At 34.9% G+C, this 23,203-nt stretch overlaps 1 protein-coding gene across 8 annotated transcripts in view; it reads right to left on the bottom strand.

The window, feature by feature from the left end:
• The window catches only part of PSPC1 (paraspeckle component 1), a 58,126-nt gene that overhangs the window by 9,735 nt on the left and 25,188 nt on the right, over positions 1 to 23,203 (bottom strand). For 5 of the 8 annotated variants that reach the window (XR_014617039.1, XR_014617040.1, XR_014617041.1 and 2 more), the window contains exons 7-8: positions 20,628 to 20,685; positions 16,354 to 16,523 (exon numbers count right to left, since the gene is read on the bottom strand). The exons of 2 other annotated variants lie outside the window; for them this stretch is intronic. Coding sequence is in view for 2 of the 6 variants with exons in the window: in XM_084227059.1 (XP_084083185.1) it covers positions 16,354 to 16,523; positions 20,628 to 20,685 (228 nt within the window). In the remaining 4 variants the exon portion in view is untranslated. Of the gene's footprint in view, positions 1 to 12,269; positions 13,228 to 16,353; positions 16,524 to 20,627; positions 20,686 to 23,203 lie in introns of those variants that run through there. One more of the 8 variants, XM_084227058.1, reaches the window with a different exon arrangement.

Genomic DNA, 23,203 nt, shown 5'->3' with positions numbered 1-23,203 from the left:
ACACAATGCTCCCCATTCCCTCCTGTAAGGTTCCTTACCTGTCATTTTTGCAGCAGGTGCCAAGTTAGGCCAGTGTCCTAACCTCCTCTTCCAAAATAATGACAGCAGAACTGATTATCTTTGTGGGGCTAAAATCTCTGAAGCCGTAAGACTGTGCTGGGGGAAGGGCAGGGCAAGACGTGGTCACACAGTCTTTATTAACAACAACTCATTCACTCCAAGAGCTTTCTTCTTTGGCATGCTTCATTCGAAAATGCAAAATTTCGCAATACTACCCAGTACATACATCTACATTGAAATGAAACCTAGTAAGGAAGGATTCAAATACCTAAGCATGTAATGGGGCTTAACTGTTAATTCATTCATATAAAGTTTAATAAATTCAAAGTTTTGCTTAGACGACAGAATCATGGACTTGTTAATGTCCCTTTCATATCAGAAGGGATCTCTAGAGATCATCTGGTCCAACTCCTCAGCTCAGGCAGGGACACCTAGAGCCAGTGCCCAGGACCACATCCAGATGGCTTGCGGCATCTCTACAACCTCTCTGGGCAGCCTGTGCCAGTGCTTGGTCACCCCTCACAGTAAAAATGTTTCCTGATGCTCAGAAGTAATCCCCTGTGTGTGTACCCATTGCTTCTGGTCCCATCAAAAGATCTGTGATTCTTTGTGCAATTAAGTAATTTCCTTCCTGTACTAACTCTACTGGGTGACAACTTCCATCACAGATTACTCTCTAACAAATGCAGAATATCAACTTCTGGCTTCCACCAAAATAAAATCATAATTGGTAGAAAACAGAAAATCTTAGATTTGAAATACAGAAAATGGAATCTGTATCTCAAGATGGAGACAACAAACAGCATTAATAAATTGCAGAGTATTCTGCAAATGTTCTACCCCATATTGGTATACTGATAGACTTACCTGTTTCTGAAAAAACCCACAAAGCAATGTTAAATAAAGGAATCATTTCTCTATTTGCTACTCTCTGCCTGGCAAGCCGGGACTCAAACTTGGCTCTTCATCCTTTCCTTGCACAACTGGACACATTCCTGATGCTGCACTATTAGGATTTATTTCAGCTTTATAGTATCATAGAATGCTGTAAATTCTATGTACAGCATTCCTTATTTTAGTAGAAGTCACTACCACCTGCAAGATAAAAGCTGTTCTTCCTACCCAAAGTGAAACAGCTTTCTAAGTTAATATCAAACATTTAAAAAAGGCTCAGCATAGAGCAAAGTGAACACCTTGTGGCAGAGGACTGAAAAACACTATATTAGAAATAATTTCAAGTCTGAATAACAAATCAGGCATCTTAGTGAGCATTAGGAGTACTATTAACCATTCCACCATATACTCCCCATAAAGTCACTCCAGTTGATTACCATTTTCTCCAACTGAGAGGAAAGTAAAGGCCTCAGTGATGACACTCCTTTGCACAGGACTAGGCCAAGAGCAGCATGTGAGAAGTCAGGAACTCCCTTTTGATATCATCTTATATACAAAGGCAGTAACTTGGCATCATATTCAAAACTAAATATTTTTCATCAAAGAGACTGATTGCTGGTACTGTTTTTCATCATAGCTTGTTCAGATTTCAAGATGCAAGCTTGCACTATAATTCTCACATTAAAAATACTAATTTACAAACAAGCTATCAAAATTATCCTGGGTGCCAAGTTTGTAAACATAAACACATTAATGTGAAAATGGTTACACACAAAGACTAAAACATAAAAGCTGTTACTTAATTTACCTGTTTGTGACTTTTGATGTATACGAGTGAAAAACATCCATTCTAATACACTACAAACATTACTTGCAACGTCTTGAAAAAGAAACTCCACTTAAGCAAGCAGCAGCTTCTCCAAAGAAGTCTGCATTTCAAACTGAAGTTCTGCATCCTGATGCATCCATTTCTTCGAAAGATTAACAGAACATGTACTCGTTATCAGATTCTTTTGCACTATTTTTTACAGACCACCTTCAGAGCAGTTTGCTCTCCTATTCTGTTCAACCTTGTTGTGGTCTTCTTGTAACTCTATTTCTTATTTAACAACTTATACACTTACTTTCATTCTGGACTCTGCAAAATCTTGCATGTGATCAGCACCTGACTGATGAGTATGCCCTGACAGGGTATATTTATGCATTAAGTTTGAAGGACTCTAGTTTACATCAAGCTGTGAAAGCTAAAATAAATGCAGATGTCCAAACAGTTTAAAGATAAACCTCAGAAAATAGAACAAAATCCAACTACCTTTATTACAAAATTAGGGAATCAGAACCATTCACAAGATGAATTTTCTGTAACACACCTGGAATTATTAAAGGAATTTGTCTCATTGACAGTACAAATGTAACTAGTTTGTATTTTCTGTATTTTTTTAAGTCTCTACTCAAACTCGCTCAGATCAACACCTCATTGAGAACACAACTTTCATTAATGAAAAGTAGTATTTTGAAGTACACTGTAATGACTGAACAGGTATAAACTAAGCTGACTGCAGCTGATAGGAGGAAATGCTGATTTAAGCACCCCATGACAGCACCACTCTCAACCCACAACTGCAGTGGCTGTCACTACCTGTGAGAATTTGCGAAGCAGAAAAGATGACTTTGAAAAGCATCTGTGCTGTCATAAATGAACTTCATTAACTGAGGCACATGAAGCAACTGCTGAAACAACCAAAGGCACTACCATATTCCAAGTCCTGGGAAGGCTGTGACAATCATGCAGCTGTACATATACCAACTCAGCAGACAAACTTACCTAAGATGCTGACTCTTCAGCCATTCAAATTTATTACTGTGGCAAGATAACTAGGTTCTTCATAAACTTAAATCCCGATAATCCTATTCTTGGTTTGTGACAATCAAGGCAAAGATGACATTTCCCTGCCATAAGAGCAGGACCAGATTTGGCAACACCTGTTTCTAAGCAGAAGCTCTCTTAAACTTGTGACAGAAGTCCTCTACTGGAAGCACTGATACTTAAATTACTCATATTTGAACTTCAGTCCTTTCCCAGGAAATTTTGTCCTGTATATTTAGCCTTTCCCTGCATGCCATTAATTTCACCTCTATTCCTTTAAGTTTACATAGTCAAGAAGTAAAGATACAAGAAAATACACCTAACTCCCCAATAACGTTACTCTTCTTAATAAAACACAGGCTTTCAGAATTACTTTTTCCATTAAAGCATGTATTTTATTTGAATGTTTACACTGAATTAGTTTGGCTTATAGCAGAACTCTGAAACGGCATTTAAGAATTTTAAATGAAGTTTATAAGAGTCATATTTGGGATGTTTAATTCTATGGCAGTTCCCAAATTATTAAAAGCTGCAAACTGAAAGATAAAGCCACATTTTCCTGCTCTTCTACAATAGTATCCCCCCATCTGTAAATCCATTAAGAGCACTTATCTACTTTTACTTTTTTGTATTAGTATTTGCACACATCTGTAAGTTAGGAAGAGTAACTATCTATTAAGTTCTCACGAACTCTCTGTCACTTCATTATTGCATAATTACAGAAAAGAGAAACAATTAAATGAAATTAATCCAGAACAAAAATTTTTGCCCCCCCTTAGAAAGAGACATAAATCTGTTTTAAAGGCACAACAGGTTAAGAAAACATACATGATACATACTAACAAAACACATATGAAGAGGTATGTAACAACTTGTCAAATCGTAGATAGAACTGTACTGTGCATCTGATATCTTTCCCTTGCTTTAAACCATTTCCATCAAGTTTAGTGTTAGAGCCCCCAAATAAAGTTCCATACAGCTCACATCTTCCACATCATCAGGAAAACATAAAGCCTTTTACAACAAAAGAAAACGTAGAGTACAGAAAAGGAAACAAAATCCTAAAAGAAATGGATTAGGATAACCAGAGCAGGCTGGTGACAAGCATCAAATATCAATAATTTGGCCCAATCCTACAGTGAATGTCACCTTACATCCTCACATCACTTCTAAAGCTTGGCAGAAGCTTGCACAATTTTCAATATAATTGTAGTGTAAGGTTAGAGTTAAGTCCTCAGTGTCAAACCAGTAAATGATTTAGAGCTCAAGTAAGACCTCTAGAGAAATAGTTTTCCCACATTCTTTAAAGATAGATCATTTGGCTTCCTTCACACTGGACAGTTTTAAATATACAAGACAGTTAGAAAAAAAACCAGTAGATTTTTAAGCAATCATATAAAGAAGATTCTACAATACCAGTTTTCCCACACAAGACCTCAAAACCAAGCAACATACCATAATCAATCCTTTACCTTCCTTCATGTAATCTAGATGAAAACTTTCCAACCTGTTTTTTTGTGATTATTACAGCAATAAAGCAGAAATGCAAGTTCAGCATCAAAGTTCTGGGCACCGAGTTTTAAGACATTGTTATGCTCAGTATGTATCAGCTTTTATCCTGTATCAGCTTTTATCCAGGCTTAAAAGCACAACATATCACTAGTAACTACCAACACTGGAATTACCCTATTTCTGCTATGTATACCATATGCCATGATCTCCAGTAAAGTAAATGTGCCTAAACTAACCAATTCTGATTTTTACAATGTAGCAATGAACTTATAACTGAATTAAATATGATAAATGATATTTCTTTTTAAATCTTTGCAACAAATGGGCCCAATCTAGAATAAAATATGCATGCTCAGGAACATAATGCAACTGAAAACAAGAGTATGATTTCTCCACAAATCTGCGCTTCCTCCAGCCCCACTGCACCCCCAGGGGACTGGCTAATTCAGTATTTAAAAACTATGAAACACAAATTATTTTTCCTTATGTTTAATGCAACTTGGAGAGTTAAGAGTACTATTCAGAGCAAACATTGAGACATTTGAGCTTAATTTACCGTCTTGTAAACACAGTTAGGATTAAAACCAGACAGAAATTAAAAATTTTGTTTGCAACCTTGAATAATGATCCTTAAGTGTGCTGTAAGCAGGGAAAAGTCTAGAATAATCATGCAGAAAGTATACCAAGTGATTTTATTCTCCTGAGCCAGCTGTCATTTTAGAAACAGTAAGAAGCATCCAGGACTTCCATTTACTTTCCTAACAACCAATTTTTCATTACTTGCTACTTTTTCCCCACATAAAGTAGAAAAGGTGTATTTTGCTCAGAACATCCAGAGTAAACACAAGACAGAAAACAAGCTTATCAATGAAAACCCCTCCTAAACAAGTTACATAATACTAAACAATGCTCTGATACCCCCCATCTACAGACAGTTGCATTCATCAGCGTGAATAATATATGAAACTACGCAAGTGTGATGCAAGAAAAATGTCAAACATGCATTAAGTGGTATTACAAAAACTACACAAAGTATAACATGGCAATAATACTGACATATAGCCTAAAATAATATTAGAAGTACAGCCATCCCTGCTGCCAAGTTGACAATTTTCACTTTTAAACCAGCAATTCAATAGATGACAATTCTTCCATACACTTTCTTTCAAAACTCTTGAACATTCAGTTTTTGAATTGCAGTAATTGTACTCTTCACACACTAAGGCAAAAATTTTATTTGCACGATTTGGCACAGCTCTGGTTCTGAAAATGTCAGATGTGGAACTGGAACTGGTACAATGCTAAGTTCTAGAAACACAGTGTTCCACACTGAAACAACACTGAAGATGAACTACTGTTTCATTTTTACAGGTGTGTCTTCTGGGAAAAGTTTTTTATTTGAAGTTGATTAAAACTGCAGCTGTGGCTTACCTTTCACATGCTCTGTCCCTTAAAAGCAGAACATAATATATGGAACAACACAGGGTTATCAGGGTAAAGAATGAAGAATGTAAGCATTTTAAAAGACTGTTTTTCCCATCTTTGTAATGGCAGTTTAATATTTTCTTCCAAGAAAAAGTACATGTGAATAGACTTGCTTCTTTTTAAAGCAACTGCGTATATCATTTCTCCTGGAGAAATCACGAAGAACACTATTTTCCATTTTTTTACTGGCTTGCATGTAACCTTCTTGGTAACTGCAGAAAGTGAACAGACAGATCAAGCTCACACAAAACTTGGCTCAACATTTTAGAGGACATTTTTTTCTTCACCGCTCAAAACACTCACCCTCTTGGCCCAACTATCACCAAGAATGTAACCATAACCATGTTATTCAGACACCTAAACCCCTTAACATACTTCTTACCCATTTGTTCTAGGCTATGTATTTCTTCCAAACTCACTTAATGAGAACATTTATTGAACTACGTTCTGTGTCTGCAGCACAAATTACCCTATGTATGCACAGGTATGAAGAGTCTTGCTCTACTGCCCCTTCTTGCTCTTCTTTCCTTCCACACTGAAATGAGCACAATCAATAATTCTCCCATGGTCTCCTTTACCTGCCTTTACCTGTGTCTCCTGCCTAGGGACACAAAGGGACTAGGATCAAGCAGCAAGGAGGGTAAAAGGCTATTCATATCTGCAGCAAGGCACGTACTGGATTATTTTAAATATGCACACAAATATTTCCAACTTCCATTAGCATACAAATATTTAAAACATTTGTAAGCAGCCTGGAAGATCAATGCAGCTAGCAGTTCAAAGACTGCATTCTGCAGTACTGCAATAGCTGGTTTATGCAGTGTTTTTAAATGCACTTTTACACTATATAAAAATATTGGAAACTTAGTAACAATAAATAAATTTGGTAGAATAAATCCTTTTATAACAAATAATGAACAGTAATGCAACTTTTTTTTAAAAGCAACACTTTAAAATGACCAGAACATCAAGAGTTAACAGATGCAAAAAAAATTACAGTATACTCTTTTGTTTTATACATCTTTTTAGATTTATTTTCTCTTCCACCTTGCTTAAGTATACATTTTTATTTAAAGTGAGAAAACACATTTTGCTTGGGTTTGTGTTGTACACTGAGGTATTTAGGGTTTGGGGATTTCTTTGGGAGAGGTGTTTTGTTGGGGATTTTTTCCTTTCTTTCTTTAACTGATAAAAAAACTAGTTTCCCTGTCACACACACAAAAAAATTGATTACAATGAATTAAGGCAAAAAGTTAATGAAAATACCTTAATCCCATTACTACTAATAGATATGTATTATTTCATTTTCCTTTACCATGGTCTTCTGTTTGGTGCTTCTCTGTCTATGACGCACTCAGGTTTAAGACTGGATTCTCACTAGTTTGATGAGAGGCTAACAACCTTTAAATCAGCTGTTACATACTTACATGGTGTGTGTATGCTGTATATGGTTGCCACAAAAAACAACACAGAAGAGATATATCAAACTGCAGTGATCCCACCATACAACCCAAGAATTTTTAAGTATTTCTGAAACATGAATTCATTTCAGTTTTTCTGCTATTCTTTGGACATCTGCACAAAACTAAATTCAGTTCCAAAAATCCAAGACATGAATGTAACTGGTATTTCCACCTCTTCTATTAAAAATTAGTTGCATTGTGGTTTTCATACAGAACAAAACTTAAAAGTTATTTCTGTGAATCTGCTGTAGATATAAAATTAAACCACACTTTTCTCACTTTTATTATGTTACTTTATTCCCTCTCTCCCATTTTTTTTGTTCAAGTTACATACAGGACCCTCCACACTTATTCCTGTTCAAGGATCTATGCAGTTTTTACTTAAAAATCAAGAACAGTATCTTTATTCTCACTGCAATTCTTTCAAGTCAAGCACTTAATGTCCCACATACAGTTAGCATGTAAATTCAATCAAATTATACAGCTATGCTTTAATCTACAGAAATTGAGACATAAAAGCACACTAGTAAATCTAGGAACAATGGAAGTCTTAGACAAATCGTTTACCCAACCAAATGGAAAAACCTTATCCACATGTGTATGTAGTAACACAGTCCAGTTCCTTTTGAATCTCATACTTCTTATTATGAGCATTGTATTCTCCACTCAAGGGACTGCATACAAATCACTTGAGTTTTTACCCACATTTACAAAACTGCTTTTTTTCTTTCAATGTGATTTGTGTGTACAGTAATCTTTACATTAGAGCAGAGGGTTTGTTAAAATAGTTTTACCTGTAAGTATGCTGTGCTTATCTCTGAATGGTTTTCCAAATAGCTCCTTCAATTAGGAAAAAAGGGCTGCTGTTCCAAACAGAAGAAACTTCTTGCACTACTTTTAAGAGTCAGGCTGAGGTCATTAATAAAGATGCCTCCAAATTTCAGTTATATAAACTTTCAGAGTATCTTAAGGAAGTTCAAGATGGAAAAGACCTATTAAAAATCTATCCCACTGAAAATGAACACATTGAGGGTTTGTTTCCATGCATTTATAAACATTAAAAGTACTGTTTTCATGAAAATTTCATGTTCAGTTTATTTATTCTACAAGTAACATATTAGGCAACTTTATAACTAGCTTCAGTATTTCATGGATGACTATGAAAACACACCTGAAATGCCTACAGATATGATTTTTAAAATACTTTATGGGAAAGCACCTGAAACCATCAACAAAACACACTAAACTGGTGAGATTGCTGAAACTACTTTACAGTATATCTGGAAAGGTAATAAATGGTAACATAAAAACAATCAAATGGGAAAAATTACACCTGACATTAGGTATTCCAAGTTTTTAGTCAGTCCTTTTATTGTTACTAAGTTCTTACATTTCAGTAAGTTAATTTTTAAGAAAGTAAATGCTTTCAGGTTACTACAGTTCAACATTTGCCACCAAATTAGCACTGAATAGCCAATAATCTAAAGTAGTAATGTCCAACCTCTGCATTTCTCATAGGACACACTCACTCCCTCCTTACCACTGATTAGTCAGGAAAGTTTGGACCAATATTACCTCATGCTAGGAGTGAGTTAACAGCCCATAGGAAAGAACCAAACTCCAAGATGACCATCTTAATAACAGCACAGTGCCCATATTAATAATTTGAGCGTTCCTGAGAAGACAATTAGTTTGCATTGGAAGTATGCGCTCTCTGAAGTCCCCCACTCCTGCATGCAGACTCTAAAACTTCTGGATATGCAGCACTTCAAGTCTCAGGAATGGGATTTTCACATCTGTGGTCCAACATAAACTGACTCTAGTTGCTATCCTGTATTCTGTGCTAATTTTGTAGTTCCATTACGCTTTAGTTTGACTTGGGAAGGGAAAAATCATGATAAAAAACTCAACTTCTTATAAAAAATAGATAAATTAGGAAGTACACAAAAAAATTTGTTTCTGCAACATACTTCAGTAAAATGAACTTCATGCCACCAGTTCACACCAGTTAATTGCTGAATATCTCACCTCCAAGCATATTTTCTCCCTTCAAAAGGCCTACAGGGTTTTGGTTTTCATTTGAGAATCTGTCTTTAGATTGGTTACTTCAGCATTTTTGAGCCAAGTTATCTCAAGGGAGATTGCAACTTGTTTAGCAAGACATAGTTCATCAATGTCACTGTGTTTCTAGTACCTTTCAAAGTATTTGTAATTACAAATTATTCTGTATCTGAAATCAAGAGTGGAAAAGAGGGAAATAAATTTGGTGAATATGGTGGCATACTAAATATCAGAATGATCCTCAATAAATGCATACTATAAAATCCTACTAGCTTACGCTTAAAATTAAATTACTTAGTTCATACTGTCATCTTGCCATCTATTTTAAATTTTATTCTAGCAAGAATCTCCAGCTTATTATATCTTTATGTACAACTGCATTAAAAAAATATGGACAACAAATAAAACAACTGCACATCAGGAATTTTCTTTTTAGGTAATCCACAGTAGTTTGTGATTTTCTTAGGAAATTAATATAGTAAAGTATATTAGGATTACCACAAAGTTTCCCAAGACATCAATGTGCTTTATCTAATGAGCACATTGGTCAGAACAGTGTATAACTTAAATGGAGTAGTAAAGCTTTAAGTATCAAAATTGTATCTCACTGGAAAATTAGGTAGTTTAGGAATAGAAACTAAAGGAATAATCTAAAAGCTCAGTAAGTACATTAAAAAAGTAAGTGCACTGTGTTGGCAGACTGACATATGTTCCAAGCCTACTTGTTTTAGCATCGCATATAGCAGAGTGTCAGGACTTCCCTGTACTTTCCAGTAAAACAGTGCAAATGCAGTTAAAAACTTGAGTACCTGTGTACACAGAAAAAATGATAAACTGCTCCACCAGACGAGGATCAAGAAAAATTAATCACTTTAGCAGAAGGGCAGAACCTTCATGCAAAAACACTGGTTGGCCACATCTACATATTTCAAAGATTCAATTTGTGACCATTCCTTTTTCAATAAAATTAGGTGTTTATTGTATAGCTAGGATCAGTTACTACCACATTTGGCAAAATGAGAAGCACTGCCTTTAGAGTTAAGCCAAGCAGCCCAAAGAAAACTTTTAAGAGATGAACATAGCAGCATGTCATGAGCTGCAAAAGGCATTCTTCATTAACTCCTTACAATCTGCCCCAAAATACATTTCAGTATTAATTTGTTAGGATTTGGTTCACAGACATTTAAAAATAGATTAAATTATTTTCTGCAGTAAGGACAGCTGACAAATACACTGCTACCATGCAGAAGAGCCATCCAAGTCAGAGGTTTCGAGGCAGGGCAGGTCACAACTGTGGAATGACAATCACTAATGTTAAATAAAATCTAAAATAACTTTCAAATACATGCATATCTCCACTTGCTATTAAAACCACAGTGCAACAAACATGCACTTAAAATAGCATGAAGCTGGCACAGAAAGTATTAACAACTTCAGAAGATTCATTCTGAAATGTATTTAATGTTCTTTTAAAACATACTCAGATATTATAAGGAGGAGGGCTTACATAGCTAAACAAATATACAGGAGCTAGCTAAAAGGCCTGAACAACACAGCCTTTTCCTTTGAAGAAAATGAACTAACCTTTTGGACCCAGTTTAATTTGTATTTAGAACATGTTCCCTGTACAGCTTTACAGTTGAGAACTACCAATTTGCCAATACTTCCTCAATCCCCTAAAAAAAGTCACGTACAAGGGCATAAAATATTAGGAAAAAAAGTAATCTCATATTTAGACACCTTACTACATACCAATGTAAACTGCATTTTCAACTGCATAAAGAACACTACAGCAGAGAGCTTAACTAGTTGCCATATGCAAGCATTAGTTTATAGCAGTGAAAAAACAGTAATTTTCCCAAATCTCGTGGTTTAGGACCAGTGTGTAAAGGAAAACCATTTGCAGTTTGGTCGAGGTTTACTTAAAGAATGAGTGCTATAATGTGATACATATACCAAGGGGAAAGAGTATTCCAGAGTAAAGGTAACTCAGTATTGTATTACAAAGTGCGGCATGTGTTAAGTCAAGCAAAAAATAGCAACATTAAAGACAATATAAAGGAAAATGCTTAGCAGGTACAGATGTCCCAAGTGAGGACCTACATACTTAGTTACACTAAGGTAACTCCTGAATTATATGAAAACAGTATCTTAAACCATATCCACGGGCATTTTAAGTAACAGTGTATTTCCAAAATGCCAGCAATATTGCAATTTTCTTGCTAACTATTTGCTCAAAATTCAATCCACCAAGCCAATCACTGCCACATTAACAAGTAACAACACAAGCTCTCTCTGCTGCTTGTATCCCATGCTGAGTTATGTATATACCATTGGGATGTTAACAGGGCACCAGGTTATTTCAAATCAGTTTTTAACCAATATAGCATCACAATTCATGCAGATAAAATTGAGTTATGTCTACCTCTGAGAATGTACGTGAACTGATAAAAAAAGATCGCTACTATTTTACAACTATTTTGCACAGGAAAAAGAGTAATAGTAACCAACCAATATCCCTACTTATTTGCCATCACAGGAATAGAACCAATAGGTCTTTTCCATCATCTTCCAAGACTGACAAGACAAAATCATAATACGCTTCCTAATAGCTTTACTACCAGTTTTATCTTAAAACTCAATCAGCAAATCTACCCTGAGTTGTGCTGTAAATGGGATTTTCCAAATTCCTTGTTCTGTAAAACCTTTCTGAAGAATACTCGTGTGCAATCCTTCCAAATGCGTATTACTCAACTATAACTGAACACTTATTTTCACTGGAAAACATTTATTTGCTTCCTAATTAAACAGCTGTTCATTGGTAACAGACATATTTTTATTAAAACCAACCTAGAGAAAATGTATACTTATTATAATGATGTGCAAACACAGAGGAAAACTTTCCACCAGCGTGCAGAAATGTCGCCTTCCTTGCAATGGGAGATACTTTAACCATCAGCAGAACACACAGATGTCACAACCAATTTTCCCCTCTATAAATATGGTTTAGGTAAATTCACTCACACTGTTATGAATAAAGCACACATAAAGATTCCTTTCCAAAGTTGTTTTTTTCCCTCCCAAGTTAAATTTTCTAATAATTTGTCTAACTGATAACCTCTGTTGATAAGCCTACAGTGACTAAGTTTGCAATGGTGGATTGAGATGCAAGGACACACCAACTTTGAGAACACTTTGTATAAAATCTTATGCTCTTTGAAAGTCAAAACAAAAGCAGTTGTGTTTTAAGTTTTCCATAGTATGTACTGCACCATGCAGTTCAGCTAAACACTATTAAGAATGGAACTTTCTTGACACACAGTAGAAACTACGCAAAAATGAAAATGATGCCACTTATAATTAAGCATAAAATTCTTACTTAGTATTAGTAATAACATTCCCAAAATCCTTTCCAGTGATTTTTGTTTTATTGTAATCAGATAACTGCATGTTTTACAGCATAGTCACACATTGCATTTTGCTAGAGTCACAAACACATTGCCTTACATAATGATCCGCATCGTTTCTGCTCTATACTACAAAGCCTATGACTGAATACAAAAAAAGTTTTACAAAAGAAAACTGTTTTAAAGACTACAATAACAATAGAACCGTTTCCAGATAACAGCTAAAATTATAAAGGCATATCACTGTATAATTCTACTGGAATTTCTAAAACAGTAAGGAATGAATTAAGGTTTAGTATCTGCGACGCTTGTTAGGTCCTTCAAAGTTGCCCCCTGGGTTTCCTCTACCAAAGCCACCAGGTCCACCACTCACGGCACCTACACCACTCATTGGCGGCTGAGGAGTTTCAGAGCCCGTTCTACTAACCAGAGGTGAACCCATCTGGGATGGGCCTCCTTGAGGGAATCTCTCATTATGCTAGCACAAGTCCATTTGGAACATGCCAAATGTGAGTTACAACAAAAACCACAAGTGATGTTGTCATGGAGTTCAGCAGATAGTCCAGCAGAATCAGGATCACACATAGAAGGAAGAAAGGAGCAATTCAATTAGTTATTACGGAAAAAGAGCTGGAAATTAAAGAGTGCTAATGTTATGCTCCAACTTTGTAAAGAAAATTAAAAATGAAAAACAATACTTAAGACGACTCTGGTGCTGAATGTAACTTCATCCTTACAGGCACATGAGAAGCAATACATATTCTCTATGTAACAGAGGAGACAGCAACAGTTTTATATCTGAGCTCTACTGTGCCTTACATACCAACTACAAAGCTTCTTCCTTATATAAATTAGACAGAGAAACATTGTCAAACTTGGAGGGGAAGAAATCTGCTTCTGTATTTCTAGACACTGCATTTATTCTTTTAACAGCCTTAAGACTTCTATACCCACACACATATGGATAGCTCAAGTCCAGGCTATCTGGAGTTAGCCTTTTGTATGGCACTTAAGAGATCTTTAGTTAAGGCTTTTAAAATTCTGAAATTCCATCTAAACAAAACTACACCAGTGACAAAATGTGTAATTTTGGACTAGTCCTAGTTTATAAAAAACTCTGTATGTAACTAAGGCTCATTCTGAAATATCAGTATGAGATAAAAATCTAATTAATATTCCATATTTACTTTCCTTGGCTCTATGCTTAATATTAATAAGGGTATATATCCTTATACAGATTTATTTGCTTAATTTTTAAGTTAAAAAAACAACCATCTGAGCACTTACAGTTCAGTATTAAAGTGTTTAAAAACAGAACCCCACATGGAGAAATTTAAACTCAAACCATTAAAAGCATAGATACATGGTACAATCAGATGTGGAAATAACTCATCATTCACCAGTTAATGACAGTTATGCTTTCAGAAGAAATTCCTTCTGCACAGAGATCTACATCAACTCCCCGGGTATTCAGAGTTCAATAACGACATTTAAGACCAGTACTTTACTTATATGCCTGAATCAGAAAAGAATTCTTCTGAAAGCCTAACTCCAGTAAGAGCAGTAGAGCTCAGCAGCTCTGGAGTCTGCTAATTCATATATATATATATATATGCATATATAATAAACCCCCAGCATTTTATCTATATAGATAAAAGTACGTGCAACCTAGATCATGGTTGTATATATGTGCGTTATTTCAAGTGTAACACTGTATATGAGGATGGTTACTTAAAGAGCTGCATAAAGATCTACTATTGAGCTAAAGCACCTTTAAATCTGTAGCAGTAGGTAAAAACGGTTTTAAAATTATCTTTATGCATGCCAGCTTGTTAGCAATGGATACGAATTTCAACAAGTAAGTTATCACATACTCCTGATACCTTTTACCATTTGACTTTTGGACAAAAAGCAAGTCCTCTTTCCAATAAGGATCCCTCTTCCCAGCTAACAAGAAAACTGTTGTAATTAACTTCCTAAATTAGTAAGTGGTGGAGGCTACTTTTAAAATGTTACATCAAAGACAATCCGGGTTTCAAAAGACTGCAGCAAAACAAAAGGGAGATTGCTACAACTTTCCCTTCAAGGCAATTAAAAACATTAAATTTGTAATTTATAAAGCATAGTCTTCATTTACCTCAGTGGCAAATAACTGTAACAGTGTTTTAGTAGCTAGCCCTCAAAGGATCTTTAAAGTGTCATTCTAACAACAGCAATAATACAATAAGGCTATGCCTTTCTGCAGTGGCCTGACCTTCCAAATTAAAAACCTTCAAAGACCAAAATGAAGAAAAAACTAAAATCTAATTTGTCCTTCAGAAGCATGCATAAGAAAATGAAAGGGAAAAGAATTTTTTTAAACATGCATTTTCAAGTGTCAGTATATTTCCTACATTTCCATACCTGGAATGACTTTTTGTAGAAAAACAACAGTTTAAGTTAGATACTGTGATTTATGACACCACATCCTTTTCCACACACCTCTTTTTCAGTGTCTATAAAATCACAAGAGACGGTTCTCAAGGTGACCAGTAACACAGTGGTCTCCAGCAAAAGCATTTCCAAATCCAATATTTTGTGAATAGCATGCTCTCCACTTCATGAGAAATGACACAACTGATAAAATGAGCTGGCTCATATGATGTGAAATAAAACCCTCTCCTTTTTATCTGGTAAAGACCAGACCTACAATGTATTTTGCGCAAAATCGAAATCTCATTTTCTTCTATGGAACAAAGGATTTTGTTCTAACTTCATAATACAGATTGCTCAATCACAGACAGATACTGTTGAGAAGCTATATCTAAAAAAAACACAGCTACAAAATGCTTCTGTGCTCCAACAAAATTGTAACAGACTAACTGTTAATACCACGTATTCCATTATATCACACTACCACTAATCTAGTATCAGAACAGTACTGAAAAATATGTAAAAGTCAGATTTCAAATTATATAGTTGTTTCTCTACATAAGACATTACAGCTAGGAAAAGTGACTGGCTCTGAGAATAAAGCAAGAATGGCTAGTGCTTTAACTGCATCCCAATGGCCTATCTACGCTTGATTAAAAATCCCAGACATATAAAAACACATTCCTTATTACCTGAGGCAATTGGGCAATATTATTTTTCCTGTATTGATATAACAGTTATCAACAGCTGTTGGCTACTGATTTTCTAATTGGCACAATTACTGTCAATTACATGCATTTAACAGTGTTAGAAAAGAAATACAAAGAACACTAAAGTCTCTTTAAAAATTTGAATAGTTTACACAAAGATATCTTCACACTTCCAACATTTAACTGTTCATCAAAAATCCCAACAAGCTATTACAGAGAATTTAGTTTTACTAAAGAATAAGAACAGCAAAAGTCCAAACGAACAGATTTTTGTTCCTAAGGGAAGTAGGATTTTCAAAGTAATAAAAAAAATATTTCTCTTTCTGGCTGTAAATTATTTGGATGAAAAGGTTCTATCAATTACTTTTAACAGATCCAAAACATGTAACGAATTCTTACTCAGCGTGAAAATACCTTTGGTAAGAAAAATGGGCCATGAGACATGACAGCTATTCAAAGGAATTAAATTTGTGATACATTACCACTGTTCCATTATCTGGCATCATTGGTGTTCCCATATTTGCAGCTCCTTCTGGTCCCATGGAAGGACCAGGACCCATTGCAGGGCCAGGTAAAGTTCCTCTGTTGTTCATATTCATACCCATCATTGGAGGAGGGCCTTGGTTACCAGCAGGTGCTGGGCTAAACGCATCTATGCAAAACAATCTATACTTAGAGCTGTCCTATCTTAATTTTACAAAAACAAACAAACAATTTACAATATTTAAAAAGCCAAATGTACAAGACTTCAAATACTTGGAAAAAAATATATTCTTTGAGACTGTACATTTATCTCAATCATCTGCTTTTAAACAGATTTTAAATAATCTCTATTATTCTGCATTACATAATTTGCCTCATGTATTTGAAAATTCCAACCTTTACAGCTAAATATAGCTGTACAGTTTCTGTGCAGGAACCAAAACGTTCATATTGCATCTATATGGAGTATGCACACCACAAATTTGCAAAAATCTTAAGTGATTTTACAGGTATTGGCAGTTATAAGGCAACTTGGCTCTTTATGGATCTTAACAGATGAAATGTATATTTGCAAGACGTCCTACCAGTAGCATGTTAATTGATATAGTATACAGTAGTGGTGTAGTCCAAGGCCTAAGAGCAATAACAGAGATGGTATCAACTTCACAATAAATTATTTGCAATATAATAAATAATAAAAGAATAAATAAATAAAATAGAATAAATAAAATCTTGCATTTGATTGTAATTTCTTACAGTCTAAGTACCAGAAAACTAAGTAGTTTTGTTAGAACTTGAAATGACAGAACAATCTCCTCCCAAAGTCTGAATCAAAGAAGTAGAAGGAAATCTTGAAAACATATTCTGAGAAGATAATTTAGCTGTAATATTATACTTAGAAGCATCACTCTGCCAGTACTCACTAACCTACTGAACACATAGGTAAAAATGCCTTCATTGTATTTTCACATGTTGCTATACGAAAACAGTCTGATGATCTACCTCCTACCTTACTATTATGAAATATCAACTTCAAGGCTGGTGTTGATGCATTCCTCCCATCCCCCACAAAAATCCATCCTCTTCAGCCCAAAGTATGCATCCAAAACTTGGTAATGAAAGAAAGCATACCTTTGGCATTTAGTGTACACTTTAAATATACATTTTCATAATATAAAGAAATCTGACATGTTGCTAGACTAATAAGCCTGTTGTTTATATCTTAAAAATAAAACCTCTCACTTCTCACCACAACTGCACTTTTAAATAATGAATATATAAATACATATCATTCCAAGAAGGCCACTTCACACAGATATAGTACTGTGACTATCTGCAGGCATGCACAATTACATCTCAATTATTTGCCTTGAGAATACCATGTCACAGCAGCCAGTGAAACCATGGCATTCAAGATATTGCTGCTAAAATTGAAGACCTGGGTTTGATCATACATACGTTAGGCCAATCACAAACTCCTTAGCAAAAATGCAATGCATGCTACGCAGTAGCACATGAGAAGTGCTAAACAAGTTTATTACAAGTGACAGAAATCCTGCAATTTTGAAAAGCAGAAGTCTTTGAGCTTAATAATGAAATAACTCCTTGACCTCTCCCTATAATATTAAATCAAAGGTACACTCAGGTTGGATGCTTCTTACCTATCCATACACATGGTCAGTTCATGCAGCAGGTAGAAGACTGGGCTACAATTCAAGAAAATCACAGGAGCATATGCTTTAAAATGGTTTTTTACTATCACCTATTGAGTTAAATGCAGAAGGAAAAGAAGTCTAGACTGCCAATGTAAGGAGAAACCTTTATTCTCAGAGTCTAGAAGCACTCTGCAGGACTATCATGATGGCAGCAGCATTTAGTGCATGCAGTAGTGCCATTAACTAAATGCTTAATTACTTGCTATTGGTTTGCTTATCAGCGTAATTAAACTGAGCCAGGTGCTCACACACTGTGTGTCACTTATCTGTCAACTGCCACAAAGTTCTCATGCTCCATATCATACAAACATACCCAGGGTGGCAGATAGCAACTCATACTATCAAACCCCTAGAATTCTGATCCTGTTTCAGGCAGAGTCAGATCAGAAAGGAGCAAAACTAGAGTATATTGCAAGGAGAGAGTGGGGCCCTGCATACTTTCAGCAAGAGGCCCCTACAATAGATTAGCTGTAACTCAAAGGTCCTCCAAAATCCTCCTATCCCCAAAGCAGACACTAAGAGCTAACCACTTAATTGTCCTTTCTTTTTGGTGGAACACTGCTGTGAGGAGTTCATTTACAGGACCATGTTCAGCAACAGATGGAAAGCAGTTATTAGAGTTCATGCTACAATGCAGACACTAAAAAAAAGTCCTTTTCTGCAAACTGAAGGGCTGAAAAAGTCCACTCTAAGTGTCTGAAATGCACCCAACAAGAAAGTCCATCAATGCAGAGATGGTTCCCCAAAAAAGCCCCTTTTCTACATATTTAAGTTTATAATCTGCACTTAGCATTACAGAGCCAATTAAATGCTTTGATGAAATATACATATTCTCTCAGAAACTGTTTGTCACAGAAAGCTGCAGAAATGAGCAGTTCTGCCTAAGTCAGTACTTATTAAATCTGTCATAGAGGTAACTCTGCTTTCCAAGAAAATTATCATTCAGGTATTTCAGTTATTAGAGATATTTCAACTCCCTCCATCCCACATTCTAAGAAGTCACAAATGGCACAGGTAAAGGTAAGTTAAAAATAAAATTACAATCCCAATAGAAATATTAAGAAAGGATGCTACTGTCAACAACTGAAGTTCTACTATTTAAAGGCCTACTGTAAGGTTTTGGGGTCAATTATTTTGGTTGTACTAATGCAGTTAATATGCTGGGAAAAAACCAAAATCTATATGATGAGTGAACTTAAAATCCAGCCTCTGTAGAAATAAATGCTATGCTTATTTGCTATGGGTATTTTAAAGTAGCAGTTCAGTGTTACTATAAATTATTGGGATTATCAAGTTGTAACACAAAATTTAGAAAGCAAGACCAATAATCACTGTTAAGAACTACAGTAAATACACATTTTAAATCTGCACGTAGAAAGTGCATTTTGTGGATCTGGACAACTGGCACAGTATTAATATTTACAAAGTCTTTTAATTAAATGAAATTTTCAAGTATGATGCAATCATATGCAAAAGTAAAACTATAAAAAAAGAAATTAAGACTCAATTTATGCTTCAGTTTAATATTTGTAGATAACTTCACAATGTCCTTTTTCAGAATTATTTGTAAATAATTTTCATCATTCCTGAAAGCACAAGCCTATTTTATTTTTCAGCTATAAATATGTCTCAATAAATGCAAGGAAATAATGAATAATGTGTTTCAAAATAAGAAGCAGATTTCTTACTCTATAAATTCACGTTACTCAAAAGGTCAACTGAAATTACTGAGTTTTGTATGCACTTTCAATTTTAAAATATATAGAAAATAGTTTCATTACTTTTCTTTTAATTACCACCTTAATTTATTTTAAACTACCATTAGGAAGCTTCCAATAGATTAACGGTTTACACAGTTTAGTTAGATTTGGTGGTTTTGAAGAAATATTTTAAGTTTCAGTCTTGTTTAAAAGCAGATATTCTGGGTAAGTAAGATTCCAAATGGTTTCAGTCTGCATACATGGAGCAAGCACTAATTATTATACTTTTCTATTACACAGTACTAATTTTTAGTAGTAGATTACAGAATGATAGATTTTAGCAGTGACAGTATTTTTAAGCTGCAAGAGCGAACAGAGAATATTTGTAAATAAGAGACTCAGAGGAAATTGGTAAAACACCAAGCACATTATTCATTTACCACACCAAGTACATCAAGAAGAACTTGCCAATTTTAACCTCTACATCATTTTACTGCATGCAATTACAGTCATATTTCTTTAAAGGTAGTCCCTCCAAAATAATGCCAAATATTTTTAAACATAAAATTCCTCTTTTGTATCAGATAATTCCCAGAGCATCACTTGTCCCTGATTTTTGTTTCTCTTAACTTGCACATCATTTTTTTGCCATGTATAGTCAAAGCAGTAAAAGAAAGATACACCAGGGGTAGAGGGGAAAAGCTGCTTGAAAGCAATATATATGTTGGGGTTTTTTATTTCCTAATATTGCTTACTCCTTTTTTACCAGTTGTCAGTAATTAATAGTGCTTGAGTAATATGTACAGTCCCAAAGAAAAAAATTTACATTACAGAAACCTTTATCCTTCAGATCCCTACCTCCCATGTTTATTGCTCCACGAGGACCCATATCACCCATTCTCATTTCCTGTTCTCTCTGAAAGTAAACATAGTTTTCATGGTCAACCTATCATTCTTAGAACTTAAAACATTCCCATTTACTCCATAAAAATAAAAATGTTAAAGTTTCAAAAGTTTCCATTGATCAAAAACAGTGCAAGGAAAGACATCAATTAGACTCCTGGTTTTTATAACATCAAAGGGATGAATAAGTTCAACGTAACAATGGTGTACATTTTTGCATAATAAAGATTAAATATCCCAAGTTTCATTTATCAGATGCAGCAGTCTAAAGCTCCCAAATAGTTATGTGATCAACCCCAAATGCATCCATCTTTATGGAGTGTTTTTATTAATAGATATTTCTATTTTACCTGTAAACAAACAGGTCTTATTATAATACTTGCCTAAAGGCCATGGTTCCATAATAAACTGATTTCATGACTCATACTTGTGTTGATTGAAAACCAAGTTCTGATGTATTATGGTATATAAATTCAACCTACCAATTCATCATTGTTCAAATAGTTTTGACTTAACTTGGTGGTGGTATATTTTTTAAATGAATTATACTTTGCTATTGATATTAGTTCAGATACTGACCATCCTTTTAAAACCAGCATAAAACTGTAGTGTCACCAGAACTGTAACATGCATTTACACTAAACAGACAAATAACACATCAAATCGATCCAGATTCAATTGATGGTCAGTCACCCAACAGCAAAAGATTTCTGACATTACTAAACATGAACCCCAGCCTGCTGTGAAACAATACTCAAAGGATAGTACCCAGAGTGGCAAACAAAATCATCACTTATGGGAAAACAAAATACTCCATCAGAGACAAATCCAAGGGATTTCAGGATTACTGTTTACATCAAAAAGAACAAATTCACAGTTCAAAAGAAAACAAAATGAAATTTATAAAAAAAATTCTCCTTTATTTTCTACAGGAATATTAAGAAGTATTCTGCTCTTGAGTAAACAAACACACATGTGCTGAGAATAAGAAAATTCAAAAAAACTTTACCTCATTCTGGAAAACCATTCCACTTAGGATTCAAGAGCCTAAGTTCAGATACCCTTTGAAAAGAAATCCAGATACTAGGCAACTAAATCAGTCTATAAGAGACTTTTACATGGAAATACTAATAAATCAAAATACATTCATCATATCTGTACAGGTTCACAAAGTCTGGTGTGGTCAAATCATATTTGGGATGCCAAATATGAGTCTTCTATCTTCAGCCACTTGAAGCAGCAGACACCACTATTTGACAGAACAGAACCAACAGTTTATAAAAATATCCTGCTATAGGAAACTGCCATGAGATATATGATAAAGAGCTCTCAAGCAACAACTTTGTTTATAGTAACTCATATTAACCTAGAAAAAGTACTTAACATAAGAAGAGTACACACTGTTTTCAAAAGAATATGGCTTAATGTGGAGTGGAAAAATAAGGTCTAGTAACTAAAAGACACAGGCAGGTTTTAAAAGTCCTGCTAAAAAAGGCCATTGATGGAACACCAAGGAGGATCTCTTCTTCTGACACTAGAACCCACATTAAAAATTCATCAGAGAACATGCGCAGCTACTCTGACAGACCTTTCACAGTAACATCAATTGACATTTTAAGTAAAATCAGCAGCCCCATGGGGATCAACCATATCCATAAACTGACATGAGTTAGTCACAAATCAGCATACACCCATGTTGATTCTTAGTCTGCTTGTACACCTTAGTCTTCACATCAGGAAGCAGAAGGGAAAGTGGTGTATCATCCCTGGCCCAAAAGGATAAGGAAACACCATGGCTATCAGTTACACTACTCAGACTGTGTGCAGACATGCATGCCTATATGGTGGTGTGAAAACCAGACACACCATGAACAGTTGCGACAAACTTTCACTGCAAAGCAAAGCACCAGACTTTACAGTAGGCACAAACCTTAATTCATCTCAGATTAATCTGCAAGTTGGTTGGTATTTGTTTTTTTAATGTGACAAGTGCCATAAGGCAAGGCTACGTACAATACTGGCTAGATAAGGACATTAAGTACAGGAGTTGTAAAGCTGCCCTACTTACTAGAACTTAACTTGTTTTCTTTGTAAAGGACAGAAGCATATGCAAGCTCTGATGTACACTTTCTTTTAAAAAAAGACACTAGTCTTCCTCCCAGCAATTAACCATTTTTTCCCTGTCTTGAAATGCTACCAGCCTTCAGTTAACTGAAGTACAGCAAAGATGGGTAGAATGGGTAGAACCCACTTTTGTTTAGTCTAGTTTAACATTTGTAAGAAAAACTATGAAGTAATTATTTGCCATTTTTTAAGCTTTAACTTCAGTGTTGAATTATTACAGTATAAACAACATTTCAGGTATATAATCAAGACCCTGATAATAAATAAATGTTCCTTAAGGTCTCTGCTGCCTATTACTTTATAAACACATCTGCAAAATTAAGATGCTGCTGCTGCTTATAATCATTGCTACTGTTGCATGTACAAAACAGACCATGTTCCCTCGACTTTTCAGCACAGGAAAAATT

The sequence above is a fragment of the Fringilla coelebs genome (assembly GCF_963513975.1).
Source record: "Fringilla coelebs genome assembly, chromosome: 2".
Classification (NCBI taxonomy): Eukaryota; Metazoa; Chordata; class Aves; order Passeriformes; family Fringillidae; genus Fringilla; species Fringilla coelebs.
The sequence above is the reverse complement of the archived record's forward strand: the minus strand, read 5'-3'. Positions and strand labels throughout refer to the sequence as shown.